Source organism: Taurulus bubalis (genome assembly GCF_910589615.1).
Source record: "Taurulus bubalis genome assembly, chromosome: 7".
NCBI classification, from domain to species: domain Eukaryota; kingdom Metazoa; phylum Chordata; class Actinopteri; order Perciformes; family Cottidae; genus Taurulus; species Taurulus bubalis.
In genome coordinates this window covers 24531272-24547831 of record NC_136595.1, presented here as the reverse complement: position 1 = coordinate 24547831, position 16560 = coordinate 24531272, and the positions used below count along the sequence as shown (strand labels likewise).

Sequence of the window (16560 nt, the reverse complement as noted above, 5' to 3'; positions counted from 1 at the left end):
CATTCAAATGCCTCAAAACGACAATACTTATGTTACATATTTTGTTGGGTTGTGTACCTGTATTATCTGAAATGTTTACAACAATTTTCAAGGTAATGGCGTCATATCCCCTTTGTGTCATGAATTTACTTTTTAATCCAGTTTTAAGCCACATTTTGAGATACATGTTTTTAGATATAGTCGACATAGTCATCGGACGTTTGGATCTGAAGTCATCAGAGAAAGAAGCTGAGCAAACCTCAGCGGCAGTTCTGATCATAGCCTCTACGGGACGTCCCGTATCCACCGAACAACGTCAGAGGAAGCCAGATTTGAGCAAAAACAGCATTATTCTGTGGTTTTACTGTTTGTTTTAGAAAGGAGGAGACCTCTTAAACCTCTTAAACCTCCTAAACGATGAACACGGAAGGAACCCTAACCAGGAGAAGCTGACAGCAACGACGGCAATGTTGGTGAACACAACAACTCCCATGATGCCGTGCTGCTACACAACATCACCGAACTCTGTCATTTTGTTATGATTTTGAATGAGAGACAGACAATCAAAAAGCTAAACTGTACAATATTCCAACAACAGAGATAGAGAGAAATTAAGTCCATTTTAATGATGTCATCCAAACTGGTTGAGCGCTGCAGTTTTAAATTGATGTTGATTAGCAGTTGTTTACTGCAGAGACTGTTTGTGCCTTGACATATTATTCCTAATATGTTTACGTATTTTTGTACCTATTTTAAGCCCGACCGTGTTGTTGTTCATGACAATTACCGAAATTGTTTTGTTGCCTCAACCTAACATTAAGTTGTTTCTGTGGCTGTCATCTTTTTTAACACATTTCATGCAACATCCACATATTAAAGATGTTTTTTTCCTCTTTTTTTTATGGAGCTCTTGATTGGTGCAGACACGACTAAAAAGTATTGTTTATCTTGTAGATATCACGCAGTACGTAACTGTGATCTTTGTGTGAGAGACATTGTGGGGGTCAGAGTACGGAGGAGGAGGCCTTGATGAATCCATGCTTGCTATGTCTGCTGGAGCCACCACAGATCATTGCTCATGGCTGAGTGGCAAGGACGTGGCAGCATGCTCTGCAGAAGGTAGTGCATACTTCAACAGCAGCTCTTGTCACTCCCTCACTCTGGTGAACACACATCGCTGCTGTCTGCTGCCAGCCTTTTGAAAAAAAAAAAGATTTTCTTTCTCGCTTTAAGTGGGAAAAACAAGACGCTCCTCTGCCGCTCGGCATTCTCTCTGATCCTGTGCGCCCAAATTGCGTTTCATCCTTTTCGCCACTTTACATTCCTCGATCCTGTTTGTTTCTATTCCGCTGAGTGATGCTGCTGTGCGCTCGCCCTGTGTGGGCGGCCCAGTAAATAGTCTGCCGGCGCTCTCGTTCTTGTCTTTTACAAAGACATCAAATGAGTGACATAGGTGTCTGGTTTGCATAAACAAACACAATGAAATGAGGAACAGTGAGAGGTTTTCCTTTACGTTTGATTGGAAGAAAGACGATAGTCAATGCTGTGAGGACTGTTCTCAGGATGGAGAGGCAGAAGGCTGACACAATAAAGAGAGCAGATTATCAGCACACAATGCAATGCCGTTGACAAACTACTGAATCTATCTGCCCAACCTTTTCAGTAACGTAATGCGTTGGATGCCGTTCAGTCATTTAAATGAACACACACTCTCTTGACAGAGACAAAGGGGGTCATTTATGTGGTTAGAAAGCGTTTTTTAAAACAGCATTGTAGCCCTTGTCTCCATCCCTGACCCATCAATAATGGCGGCCCCTCTCATGAGTAATTATCCCTCGCACGTCTCTGAGCAATAGGCCGGCCGACAGACACAGAGAGGCAGACTCATTTAATTCACTCTCCCTCAGCAGCTTTTGGCCCGATGCTCACACATGCTAGCGGTGCATTGTGTGTGTGTGTGTGTGTGTGTGTGTTTGTGTGTGTGAGTCAGAGACTTTAAATCAAATGAGGCCGCTCCAAACAGCTCCGTAATCCCATGATGGGAGTCGCAGGGGGGTCACTGCTGCAGATGTCTGGTCGGGCGGTGCAGATGGGCCCCGGAGAGATGTGGCTCTGGAAAACAAAAAAAACACACACAGCTAAACAAGTCGCGCCGCAGCGATGAAAGAGAAGCCGCTTTACATAACTCCATTTAAATTATTAAGGCATGACAAACCAGGAAGTGATGAGGGTCCACATGAATAAATAAGTAGTATCGAGCTATTTATCGATCTTTCTGTCTGTCCGTCCGTCCTTCCCGCCATCCATCTAGTTATAGTTATATATTATATATATATTATATTATATATTATAGTTATATCTAGCTATAATGTGTTGATTTCTTACGTCGCATATACAAAATGCATTGATCATTGTATGTAATCAGTATGTTTATTAACCTTATTACAGCGTAACACATGGACATAGTTTTATATTTTTGCTGATTTTGATCAGTATCATGTGTTGTACATCACATGATTCAGGGGAACCTCCCCTTTCTTTCCACTGTAAAGTCCCCATCATGCAGTATAGCTAGGGTAGCATCGATGCTATGCTAGGCTTTCAACCTGTGGTGTCAAATTAGCTCAAAACTATAAAGGTCTTAGTTTGCTGGTGAAAATACTCAAACGTATAATGAAATCAACTAAAGGGCTCTGCATCATGACTTGATCTTGAGGTGTGGTAGAAATCAGTTTTTTCGTAATATCGTCGTAATTTATGTTTATATTCCTGAATACATGTTGTTTAATTTGTTTACTTCAGGAAGTGGTGGTAGTTGTGGGTCGTGTCAAAAGGGGGACATTTGTGTGGTTTGCCAGGTAAATTCAATTCAATTCAGTTTATTTTGCATAGCCCAAAATCACAAATCACAAATTTGCCTCGGAGGGCTTTACAATCCGTACACATACGGCATCCCTGTCCCGGCACCTTACATCGGATCAGGAAAAAATTGGGAAGAAAAAATGGAAGAAACCTTCAGGAGAGCAACAGAGGAGGATCCCTCTCCCCGGATGAACAGAAGCAATAGATGTCATGTGACCAGAATGAACAACGTAACACAGTTACAGCAAATTCCATGAATATGACAGACATTATTCATATATTAAGTAGTATAGGCATGGACCACGATCCAGATAACCACGATGCATGTCAGCAGAAGGCGGTAGAGAGGAGGGGCACCAGTCGGCCCTGTCGTCGGCTACATGACTCTCTGCAGTCAGCGTGCTCAGCTGGTCCACATGCACGCTGACTGTAATTGTCTTACAATCTAGTGTCGGCATTAGGCAGCACAACAGCATGCATCAGTCGGCAGTAAACATATGTTTATCGCTGAACCTCTTGGAGCTGCATTCATTGATTTTTGGCCGACATAACCAGCTCTGCGTCTCCTGGGGGAAACTGAGCTCTACCACATCTACGCTGGACACTTTTATGCACCAATGCACCAACACTAAATAATTGATCCCTACCTTTAGCGATCCTTCGTATTGAAAACTGGGCTTTTAAATCCACAAAATCCAGCCCCCTGAATCACTGCTGGCACGTTCTCACTTCTTTTGTTTGTGCATTTCATTAAAGATAATTACCTCCCTCGGAGATAAAAGCTAAGCTTAAAAAAACCTTCAGCAACAATATTAGAGGGAAGTTTACCTGGAGGGTATTTCACCTCTTGTAATAGATTTGTAGGAGGATAATCTTTCTCTGCTGAGGCTCCTGAACTTCTGCAGAGGCCTTGCCTAAATCCAGTAGACACTGGGCAGAGAATAGTTCAGCTCATTTAAGAGTAACCAATGCATCAGTTAAGACGGCGTTGACTATCACGCTAAATCAACTGTCAACGTCCTTGTTGGCTAAACCCTGAAAGCAAGCTGTCAATGTTAGCGTTGACCTTGAGTTTCTGACTCAGACAAAGTATCGCATAATTGGCGACACTTTTTTGTTCTCCTTTTTTTTGTTCTACCTTCGGCGCTGCTTCATCTCCTGCCGGTGGGTCTGCGGTGCGCCGGGGAGAGCCCAGGCAGATGTCTCAAACTCTGGGAAACGCTCTCGCAGCGACTGCAGTGACTCAAGCAGCTGCACAGCAGTTGACAGGTCCACATCCCTGCTCCTGCAAGACACCGCTACAGTCGAGATGAATCTCAGCGGCACAGTGTGCAAGGATGAAGCCATCAAGCGCCGTTTCGTTTTTTCTCTTAAAAGTTTAACACAAAGTGCAGCTGCCGGATGCCGAGTGTCCCGTCTCCTCTCATTGTCGTCTGGCTGCCATCATCTCGAGGGCCTCTCTGGTTTCGCTGTCGCTCTCGTGGAGGGCTCTCAAGGCGTCTGCAGCACAGGTCCATATGGTGCTGCAGAGAGACTTCAGCGATGCCGCACTTTATTCCACTGGTGAGTGCACGAAGAGCAAAAGCATGTCGGGCTACAGGACACTCGTAAAGTGACTTGCGGAAATTCAATGAATGGGCTGCACAAGGAAAGATATTTGCTTTCCAAATATTGATTTCCCGTCATTGACCATTTGCTGACGTATTAAAAGTTGTATACTAAAACTGTAGCCTCAACAACTAGAGAGGCATGATCTTAGATCTGTGATTAATTTCAACACTTACATTAACTGGATCCAGTCTATATTGGCAATTATTGGCAAGTCAATTCATTTAGTTTGCCAAGCTGGAACATTTCACGGTTCCAGCTTTGCAGATATGAAGGTTTGCTGCTTCTCCTTTTATTATAATGTGAATGATGTTCATGTATTTGTAATAATATTGATTTGAATCACATTCAAATATTAGTAAAGATGTTAATAAGGTCAATGTATTAGTCATAATTGTAATACTATTGATATATTAGTGATCATATTCAAATATTAGTACAAATGTTAATAATGTATTCGTCATAATTCTCATAATAATATATGTGTTATAATTGTACTAATGTTAATATAGTCGTAAAAATTGTCAATAAAATGTCTAATGTGAATGTATTAGTATTAATTTAAATAATAGTAATATATTCAAATAATATATTAACATCCTTAGGAACATCCTCAAGGCCGTCCTTGAGGACGCAAACGAAAAACACATCTTTCGACTACACCTTGAATAAGGAAGGTAGCGCCGTAGTAGCACTTAGATGGCACTTTGTAGTTTAACTTCATTGAAATTGTACTTTCTTGATTCTTGTTTGTACTCATGGTGGAATTGCAATTGTAAGTCGCTTTGGATAAAAGCGTCAGCTAAAAGAAATGTAATGTAATGTCCTCAAGTCCGTCCTCAAAGTCGTCCTCAAAGTCGTCCTCAAGGTCGTCCCCAGGAACATCCTCAGGGTCCCACTGTAGACCATCTAAAATGGAATCTTTTTTGTGCTGACAATGAGATGAAGACTCTCAAGAAGCAGCTCCAGCAGAGGGACGACACAGTCCTGGATCTCCAGGAAGAGAAGGACCATCTCTCTGAGAAACTCAAGTCCCAGAGCAACGAGGCTCTGGAGCAAGAAGTTGAAGGAGCAGCTGGCCGAGACAGAGCGGTTTGAGCTGAAGAAGCAGGAACTGGCTAAGTCACAACATGTAACAACCATGTGTCAGAGGTCCAACAGCTCAAAGACCAAAGCAAGGTCCTGGAGGACGTCTGTCTCCGACTTAAGAGGAAGACTCTGGGCGTCTTTGGGAGGAAGATGCAGGACAGAGTCACCGAGGTGGAGACATTGAAGGTAAAGATGCAGGCCAGGGAGAATAAACAGAGAGAGAGGCAGGAGAACGTGGGAATTCAAGAGCTACAGGTTTTCTTGTCCAAAGGGTTGGAAGAAATTTGCACTAGATGTTGAATCAGGGCTTTATCTTTGGGCGGCATGTGACATGTAAACATGTGTCGTATTTAACCTTTGTCTGTCGCGTCCAAGCAGCTCATTCATTCATAGATTCATTGTGTCACGAGCATGAGAGCTGTCTATGTGCATCACATGCTGGATATTGTTCATTTTTTTCTTTTTCCATGCTACGTTATATTTCAACACTTATATATTCATCTGACAGCTTTAGCTACTTAAAAAAAAAGATTTTTCAACAGAAAACACACGGAAAGTTTGTAAAAGGTGATGTTTAGTTCAAATTTAAACTACCAAACAGTTTATTCTAGTACAGCTGAAATGATTAGTCGACTAAAACTATTTCTGATAAATATTTTACGTTTCTTTGTTCAAACTTTTCACGGTTCCAGCTCCGCAGATGTGGAGGTCGTGATGTTGCAGAATGTTTATTAATATAAACTTCCTCAGCCATAAAGTCGTTTGGATGAATTTGATCTGTCTATTTGACATGAAATAATCCAAATATGCAGCCGTAGTCTTAACACAAACACTTCCATTATTATAAATAAAGCTCATAAAGTGAATGAGGTTTCATTGCATTAACTGCTACAAACTGCTTACCACTCAAAAAACAAGGGACACTCTGATGGGCTCCAATAAAGACATCCACAGACAGTAAATCAGTGTGAAATCAGTGCTGCTGTCCACACTGCCTGCACAGGCAAATGTGTGCTGCGTCATCGGAGGACTGCGGGACCCACAAACGCTGGTGGTTCCCCTGCAGTGCTGGAGATCAGCGATGGGACTGGGAACAGACAGAGAGAGAGAGAGACAGGGAGGGAGAGAGGCGAGCGCTGCCGCAGAACAACATTTAGCCCGGCTGAGGAGTTAAACGGCGCACAGCGGCACATCTGCTCCATCCCCGGCATCAACCCTTGCTGTGGTAGCCATGGTAAGTTCACTTCTCTGCTCCATTAGTACGGCTCTGCTCTGCGGCTCTCGGTGCTGCGTGGGAACTGCAGGGATGTTCATTGGACTAACCTTGAGAAAAAGAAAGGATAAAAAAAAAGAAGATGCAGCGGGGCTGTTTATAGTGTGCAACGTGCATGTAAAAGGCTGCTTTCGCAACTCTGCTTCACTGGGGCCTGTTCAGACGTTATGTGGTTACGGTTATTCTCAGGTGACGGACCTCCAGCAGTGCTCGCAGCTGCAGAACGATGTACTTATTGGCTGCTGTGTTTTGCTGTTGTGATGATGCAATGCAGACCGACCTATGTATCTGAGCGTGTGGTGAACGTTTTGTATTTTGCACAAAGGTTTGCAATCCATCACGGGTCACAACACACACAGGTCTGCAGCCGTACAGTGCTCCCTCATCCATAACCCAGAGAGAGAGAGAGAGAGAGAGAGAGAGAGAGAGAGAGAGAGAGCTTGTAACGATAATGAGCGCTTGACTAGAGTTTTACAGCAAGGTGAGCCCTTATTGGCCGGGGGAGATAGTTCACATACTCTGATGAGAGTTTCAGAATGTGTTATAGTCTCTTTCTGCCCTTCTTAAAGGCACAGTGTGTAAGATTTAGATGGATATATTAGCAGACATGTCATGTCATATTCACAACTATGTTTTTATTTGTGTATAATCACCTTTAATTGAACCAGATTCAAGGATATTAATCAATTTCTGCATCTCACTACTGCATGTTATTTCTTACTGCACTGCAACTTTTATTCAATTGTTTTTTGGTGTTTTAATTAATGTTCTTAATTGTTTTTAAATCATGTTTTCTTCTGCATTATGTTTTGATGCTTTTAATGGTTTTATGTGAAGCACTTGACGCTGATGAGGAGTGAGTGGAGGGTTATTCAGTTGGTTGCACTTTGCAACCACTACACTAGATGCCCCCAAATCCTACACAATGTGCCTTTAATGCCTCATATACATGTTTTTTATTTTTCTTCGGTAATTGTGGGGATTTCCTGTTTTCATGTATTCCTCTGTTTACTATTGGGCTCTACTGAGCCAAGACTTTCCAAATATTTATTTTTCTCTCAACTGGCACAGTACAGATAATAGAAAAGTGCTGAACAAGCTTGAAGTTTTGACTTCCCTGTGAGGACTATCTCCCCTTTTCATATGGCGACTGTAAATTAAGCCCTTTGTTTCTGACACTGAAGATGTCAAGCCACCCTGGAACGCATTTTCGTTTAACCGTTTTCTGTTGTGTCCCTTTCTGCAGTTCTTAAAGCAGCGGAGGCCTCTGGCCTTTGGGAAAATGTCCTTTGTGGTTTTCATCCTGACCTCCACCGTCTCAGTGGCTTCTCTGCCCGCTGACATGGACAAGGGAAGGAGGAAGGTGGTGCACGTGCTCGGTAAGAAAAACAAGTCTTTTCAGTTTCTCGCAGCACTGATCTGCACGGCATGCGAAGTATGGATACCTCAGAGGTCACCTTTGGCGTGACAGAGTTAAACCTTTGAAACACAAACAAAGCCCTCTCATTAAGGGTGCTAAATTACAAATTCGAAGCATTTCTATTTCCTCCACGTGGCTTTCAACATGGCGACGGCTAGAAGCTAACGGTGCTAACAGTGTCGACAACGGCAACAGTGCTGACAGAGCTAACAGGTTTAGCATTGGATGCATGAAAAGAAGCTTTGTGGCTGGTTTATGCCTCTACGACACTGCTGCCGCTCTAGATGCTTGGGGGCCGAATGACTCCACAACAAGCTTTTTGTCTCATATCGTCGTGATGGCTAACATGTTAGCAAGCAGTTGCCTATTTACACATTCCGCACATGCAAAATTATCATTGCACAAGATGAATGTAAGTCCTCTATTCACTCTCCTTTTGATGAAAACATATCCTTTAGCCTTTAGAAATATAACTTTCTCATCAAGCTAGTCCCTTTGTTTGTCTAGCTAGCTGTGTTTCTGACGCTGGGCAGGTAGCACAGAGTGGCTTTATCAGATTGTGTTTTTATTCATTAGCGACAGCCTGATGCTTCTGAGCTAAGTAAGCATGTAGAGGGGCTCACTGTCCCATCTTCAGATCCCAACGTGTTCCACACAATCACTCGAGTCGCTAATAACAAGGGGTTGTTCGTCTTAACATCAGTCGCTCGCCGAAATAATGGTTCTAAAAGTTTTGATTAAACACCACTATGCTTTCATGGCCATTGGTGATAAACAACTTTGCAGAGAGCAGCAGTGACATGACTAATTGCTGGCTGGCATGGGTAATTGTTGGTGCCTTTATCTGGTCACAACATAGCAGAAAACCTCTTGCAAACGCTCATTAAATGTTTATACTACACTTGTTGTGTGTGTGCATAGTCTCTGGCTACACACACACACACACACACACACACACGCACACACACACACACAGCGTCTGAGCGTATGTCTGCAATAAATGCAAATCGTCTTGTTATTGGCCATCAGGAGGTTACCATTAGTCTGGGGTCATTTTGGTGAATTGCTCTCTCGAGAGGTTCAGGTTCAAATTTGGAGTGGGGTAATCTGATGATTGATCCAGGCAGAGAAGCCACCGACATTGTTTTTTTCTTCTATTGATATGCTGGATGTTGACGCACTAATGCACAAATAAACAGCATATGCTTCATTCTACCTCACTAAGAGAATCAAGGATTTTATTTCACGATGAGAACAAAAGTTGCACATATTGGCTGTGTCAAGGGTGATCGCAAACAGCATTATAAGGACTTGACTGCACATCATTATGTGGCAATGGAGAATTCCTCATGCATTGGCTTGTATCCACCACTTTTATACATTATGGAAGATAGCAGCGCTGCAGGATGACGACCATAAAAATTATGAACGTCATTCAAAACCCATTTGCAAACTAGAACGCAGATATTCTCCAGGTGTGTGTGCAACAGCCACTGCTGTAGTGTTTGATTGAATGAATACAAACCACAAGCGCCACCTGTCTGGACCGCAAACGCTGAAAAGCTTTCCACTCGCACGCCTCAAGCAACAGCTTTGATAATCCATGCAGCTTTTTGATTAACGAGCCCTATTATGATGCTTTTTTTAATGCACTCCGGCACCTTATACACATGCAAAGTAGCCTACATGTGTGTAATAATTGAAACATTTAAATATGTACATCAAAAACTGCTTACTCTCCAGATTATTTAGGAATTGTGGTGTAAAGAATTAAAATACATCCAAATATGTATATCTTACAAAATAATATAAAAAAAAAATATTAGTTTGTGAGATTAGCCGTGGACAGACATACACAGAGATGCACACACGCATACACACAACCAAATACATAATCTCCTGGAGTAGATCATTTATTTATTTTGCACAATTCAAACAATAAAATAAAAAAATAAACAAACAAAAAAGAGATAAATTAATATCACAGTGCAGGAAGAAGCAAAAAGCCGGTTTATTTGAAGCCTCCACCTATATAATATTAAAATTGTACAAAATTACAAACATACAATGAAATATGCATAAGACAGACAACAGGAAAAAAGAAAGAAAGAAAGAAAATAATAACAATACAAATATACTATCAAATAGTTAATAAGTACTTTTCCTCCCACAGAGGATGAGACTGGAGCGGTGATCGTGCAGACAGCTCCTGGTAAGGTGGTGACCCACCGGGGCGGCTCCATCACTCTGCCCTGCAGGTTCCACCACGAGCCGGAGAACACCGATCCGGATCGCATTCGGATTAAATGGACCAAAGTGACCGATGCACTGCAGTTTGAGGACGTCTTTGTGGCCCTCGGAAGGTAAAACCTTCATTTTTCAGTCAGTTTGTATCTGTTGTTGTTGTTGTTGTTGTTTTTTTAATCGTCCCAACACTATAGATGTAACAATACAGTCACATACAACATGCATCACACTTTTCCACAGGCTATAAAGGGTTGCCACATAAAGTCCACCTTGAGAGATTTTCTAAAGCCAATTATTTTACTCACAGCAACTTTAACGACGGCGAAAATCCTAGAAATAAAATATTCCATCTCTACGGTAAAAATCAATATTTTGCATTTTCTGTGGCATCTCTCCAGGCAGCAGCGCGTGTTTGGCTCGTATAAAGGCCGCGTGTTCCTGGAGCAGGCGGGACCGGGCGACGCCTCGGTGATCATCCAGAACGTCACGCTGGAGGACTACGGACGCTTTGAGTGTGAAGTCACTGATGACATGGAAGACGATACGGGGTTTGTCAACCTCGACCTAGAAGGTCAGGAATTAAAGATGCGACTGGGAGAGGTTTTGTTGAAACTCTGACATTTCTAATGCCCAGCTGGCTCTCGTGTAACGTGTTGGCCGGTGAGATAGACGGGTCCACGTGAGATTACATTTCATGTCCCCACACTCAACACATATGTTTCTGTCACCGTTAGGAGTGGTGTTCCCCTACTACCCCCGTGAGGGGCGCTATAAGCTCAACTACCATCAGGGGGAGGATGCCTGCAAACAGCAGGATGCCATTCTGGCCTCTCACGCTCAGCTGCACAAGGTGAGTTTAAGCCCTAGACTATAAGAAGTCACCTGCTTCTTAATCACTGTGACGTTGGTTTGTGGACTTCAGTTTTGAAACCGTCTTTGTTTTTAGCAACCGGATGTGACACGATCGGGTGGAGCTTATTAGCTAACAGCTAATTTATGTAGGTTGCATTTGATTTACACTATGTTGCGTTTAAGCGATGCGTTGGTCTTCGGGTATTAAATGCAAGTTCAGGTAATGGAATTAAAACCGGGAAGAAAAAAAGTGTATCGGAACAACCAACCAAAATGTTAATTAACGTTCATGAAACGGTTAAAGTTCTAAGACGTAAAACTAGGACGACTCCCAGACCGGACATCGCCGTCGTATCGACCTGTCAATCACCTTGTAGTCCCGCCCCTAAAGCGTCCCCTGCTTTATCATCTATTTGACTCTAAATTACCATAATTTACTAAATGAACATCATGCTGTATTGAAAAAGACTTGAAACTAGAGATTGAGACATAAACTCATGTTTACAATGTTTACTGAGGGAATAAATCAAGAGAGAAGTAGAGTCATATATATACTTCTATACAACCAGAGGAGTCGCCCCCTGGTGGTCAGGAGAGAGAATGCAGCTTTAATACATGAAGCATATACTTCTATACAACCAGAGGGGTCGCCCCCTGCTGGTCAGGAGAGAGAGTACAGCACATGAAGCATTTACTTCTATACAACCAGAGGAGTCGCCCCCTGCTGGTCAGGAGAGATAATGCACGTTTAAGGCACTTAAACATTGGCTTCACTTTTCAGAACCAGAAGTTTCCATCTGTGGTACAAATGTCTGTGCCGTCATGAGAGGATCAGATCACTGCCAAAGATTTATTATATCTATTTGCTGTTGATCACGCCTTCCATAGCATATTAATTTAAAGCACAGTAAGCACATTATTACGACAAAAAAAAGTTTTAATTATGTGCTTACTGGCTACAACCCTCAGTCATAAACTGCTTTAGAGCAGCAGTAAGTTGGAAATTAAGAATATGCATATCACCGTCCAGATATTTTACTGCAAGCCCATCCCCCTATTTAAAATATGCATTAAAGTCCAGAGTAATGAGAGTTATGTCCGAGGAGATAAACCTCTTAATAATGTATTTAATCCTTCACTGATGTACATTATCTCGCTGCACAGGCCTGGCTGGAGGGACTAGACTGGTGCAATGCTGGCTGGCTGGAGGACGGCTCAGTCCAGTACCCTATCGCTCATCCCAGAGACCAGTGCGGCCGCAAGGACAACCCCGCTGGCGTCCGTAACTATGGCTACAGGCACAAGGAGGATGAGCGCTATGATGCCTTCTGCTTCACTTCCAAGCTCAATGGTGAGAGACGGAGAGAGAGAAGGAGAGAGGGCTGGCGGACATAGTCGTGTGCACAGGCAATGTCGGTGTCTGAAGGCCAGAAACACTTTGTAGTCCATGGACATGATCTCACGACTAAATACAAACACATGCAGCATCTGTGGCTAACGAGAACAAGACAAGCAGCGGCGCGGGATTGTTGTGCTACGGTATAGAACGGGGATTCGCCGTGAGTGTTGCACCGTGGGGAAATTATAGGCCCGAGTCTGTGATCTCTGCCTGTGATCTCTCTGGCCTCAGGCCGCTGGATTCAGATCAGGCCGTGTTGATTCGGGTCCTGCCCGGGCCACGGTGTCCTCTGGGTGCCAAGCGTCGGCTTTCATCTCCCGGTTCTTTGATTTGCATCACATCCCCACAGAGCGGATACTAGTGGCTCCGTCACACACTTGGGGAAGTTGGCGGCTGGAGACAAAGGTGTGATGAAAGGCTGACACTTTCTACGTCTATAATGTATTACAACATACTAATTATGTGTTATAATCTGCTTATAGCACTGCAACTTTATAGTTATAAGCCTTCATAAATATGCAAAATGCTTTATGACAATAATAATAACGCAAGAATAAAGCATTTATAATAACTTATAAGGTCAAGCATCATCATGCTACTTAATTGCAGGCTTTTTATAGGTTCAGTTGTAATACATTCTAATATTAAATACATTCTAATATTTTCATAATTCATTATAATGTGATTATAACTAAGGGGTCATTGTTTGGTTTAAGTAAAGTGAAAAATAAATCATTAAATCTATGTGCAAGAACCCATGATCACTTAGAGATAATAACGCATGTAAGTATGTTAAGTTAAATATAATATATTTTTAAAACATTATAGAAGTCGACTCTATCACTTAAGTAAAGAGGAACAATACTCACAATCAATGTTTCAACAGGAATAGTTTATTTTAGGAAATAGACATTTGCTTTTTGATTTGTATTAATTGTATTATTGAAGAAATCAGATATTTCTCAAAACCTCTCTAACGACATTGACCAATTAGAGAAACATACATTACACCGTTGGTTAATACATTCAGCTGGACAAAAACAAACAGATTCTTTTTGAAGCTTGAAAGAGAATCGAAAACTTCTCATGCATTCTAAAAAGGAAAAGTTTTTTTTATTTAGACGAGACTCTTCAGTGAATCATTAACCATTTTGAGGACGGTCTAAACTGGAACAAAGAAGCGGTGCCAGTGCTTCTCCTTGGCGAGCGTAAAAAGGAGGAATACCAAAACCTTAAACGATTGCTCGCGGCTTCCCCTGTGTGTTAATTATTGTGGACAGGCTGTTGTGGGCAGGAGGTTCCAGCAGTGGTCGAGGCCGAGGCTGTTGCTCGGTCCAGCTGGAAGGTATTTACTGAGCGTCCCCCCAGGGGAAATATGAGACAATATTCTGCCTCTCTAATAGCCAGCAGTCACATAAGCAAGCATAAAATCAATAGCTGGGCCAAGTGCAACCCTGAGATTTTCACGATAGCATGCGGTTGCTGTTTGGAGAAAACTGCCAACCTCTTTATTCTTGGTTAGTTTCTTTATCCGTCGCTTCTTTTTCTTAGATGCAGCTTAAGTTGCGATTCAGTTCAGTTGAAACAATTCAGCCAATCAGGACACCAATTTCTTTCATGCTGCCAAGGCGAAAAAAAAATCTCCCCAGAGGGGAGATGAAAGCAAAAAATGGAAGCGTTTTAAGAGTAAATTTGAGTTAGAGAGTATTGGCTTTCGATTTTTGAGAAGCTGCCCAGACGGTTGTTGAAACGATTTGATATTCTGAACGCAGCCAGGTTGAGAAGCCGGGAAAACTGCGAATATCTCCCCTCAGGGCTCCGGGCTCGTCTCTGGAGGGCGTCGCTCTCTCGTTCGCTCCTCTCTCCTTCTTGAACAATGCACTCGCTCTGTTTTCCTCCACCTTTTCAGTTGTTGTAACAACAACAAACACCCCTCTCTCCTCTCCTTCTATACCCCCTCAAGGCAAAGTGTACTTCCTCAAACGCTTCAAGAAGGTGAACTACGCGGAGGCGGCGAAGGCCTGCGTTCGAGACGGCTCGGCGGTGGCCAAAGCCGGTCAGCTGTACGCCGCGTGGAAGTTCCAGCTCCTGGACCGCTGCGAGGCCGGCTGGCTGGAGGACGGCAGCATCCGGTACCCCATCGTCAACCCCCGCTCTCGCTGCGGGGGTTCCCATCCGGGCGTCCGACACCTGGGCTTCCCTGATAAAAAATTCCGCCTCTACGGCGTCTACTGTTTCCGCAAGAACAAGGAAGAAACAGCGGGCGGCACCGAGGCGACAAAAAGCCCCGCAGATATTTTGACAAGGAGAAATAGCGGCAACAGCCTCCCCATGAATGCTACCACAGTGATTTAAAGTGTGTGTGTGTGTGTGTGGGTAGGGGGCATTTAAGAGTTGACAGCAACAACTGTCGCCATATAGCAGACGACTCCATTCATCGCTTTCAGAGTTAAACGCTCGCAGACAAGACACACTCATTTGCAGATTTGTGAGCGACGAGAAGAAGCGGTAAAAAATTAAGGGTGTCGTCTTTATTATCTCCAGTCAGTCATCTTAAGGAGCGAGAGTGTGAGCGCATCTGTCGCTGGGAAAGCGCAGAGGTTAAACAGCAGCTTGTGTCATCACCCGGGCACACATCAGATCAGAGAGTCTGCCGTGAATATCCTCACTTGTGTGTGTGTGTGTGTGTGTGTGTGTGTCATATGTTGGCCCCTGCGCTGTGGCTCCTGAGCTCCAGTTTGAGCCAGAAACCCAGTGCCAGGCTGAAAACATTCATCTCCGAATGAGACGGGATAATCTGCCGAGTGCCACGCTTGGTTATCAACCCTCTGGCACAATGCGAGTCACTTTTCTCATTAACTAGAACCTGGCGATCTCACCGTCAGAGCTGAACAAGTAGTTAATATTGCACTAGCTCTAAAATATTTGCACTCTGAAGACATAGAGCTCTCTTCTACGGTAGCTTCTTAGCTTAGACTAAAGCGAGCATGTGTCGCTTGGCTGAGAGTATAGTTGCTCAGGCTGAATAAGCAGAAATGCAAAGCTACAATAATTGAATAATTGCTATTTACCTCACATACTGCACTTCTTCTAAGCTACCTGGGCCACCAAATGCACTATATATGGTACACACAGCAACCTTTATTACAGAGTGTGTGTGCCACGACAGAATGGATGAATGTTCTCGGTGGAAAACAAATAAAAGTCTTGAAGTTATTGTGTTTGGGTGCATTTTTTTCTCTCTCCCCTATATGTGGAAAGATGGTGGAGGAATAGAAAGAAACTCGATTAAATGAGCGGAGAAATAAAGCAAATGTACTTCCATACAGGATACACACGTTGGTCTCAATGGTCTCAATGGTCTCAATGGTCTGATGAGTTGAATGGACAAGGACGGCGTTCATACGGTGCTTTTATCCAGAGCACTTTACAGTTTGAAAAATAGGACTACTGCATTAATCAGAATCAGAATCAATGCCATGTATGTTTTCATATACAAGGAATTTGTGCATAACGTTAAACATTTAATATAAAATATTGTTATTTTTTTGTTTGTAACTTATTATAGTTTAATTATTGTACATATATACATATATATGTATAAAATCTTAGCCCCTACAATACCCCTAAGGGCACCCTGAGGTACTAGTACCCCCATTTGAGAAACACTGCTGTAAGTGCTTTGAGCTACATGCTAACATCAGCATGCTAACATGCTCACAATGATAATGCTAACGTTCGAATGTTCAGCTGATGTCATGTTTACTCATTTCCTGTTAGCCTGTTAGCGTTCAACATTCAGCACTCAACACATCGGCTGAGGCTGATGGG

The 16560-nt window shown here is 43.0% G+C and overlaps 1 protein-coding gene across 1 annotated transcript; it reads left to right on the top strand.

Annotated features, from left to right (window-relative positions):
• Window positions 1–8093: 8093 nt before the first annotated feature.
• Window positions 8094–15084, top strand: hapln4 (hyaluronan and proteoglycan link protein 4; the record flags this gene model as incomplete). The annotated part of the gene is made up of 6 exons (XM_079220508.1): window positions 8094–8190; window positions 10405–10594; window positions 10877–11049; window positions 11213–11328; window positions 12495–12681; window positions 14693–15084. The coding sequence occupies 6 exons, from the start codon at window positions 8094–8096 to the stop codon at window positions 15082–15084; spliced, it is 1155 nt and encodes a 384-aa protein (XP_079076634.1).
• Window positions 15085–16560: the final 1476 nt, after the last annotated feature.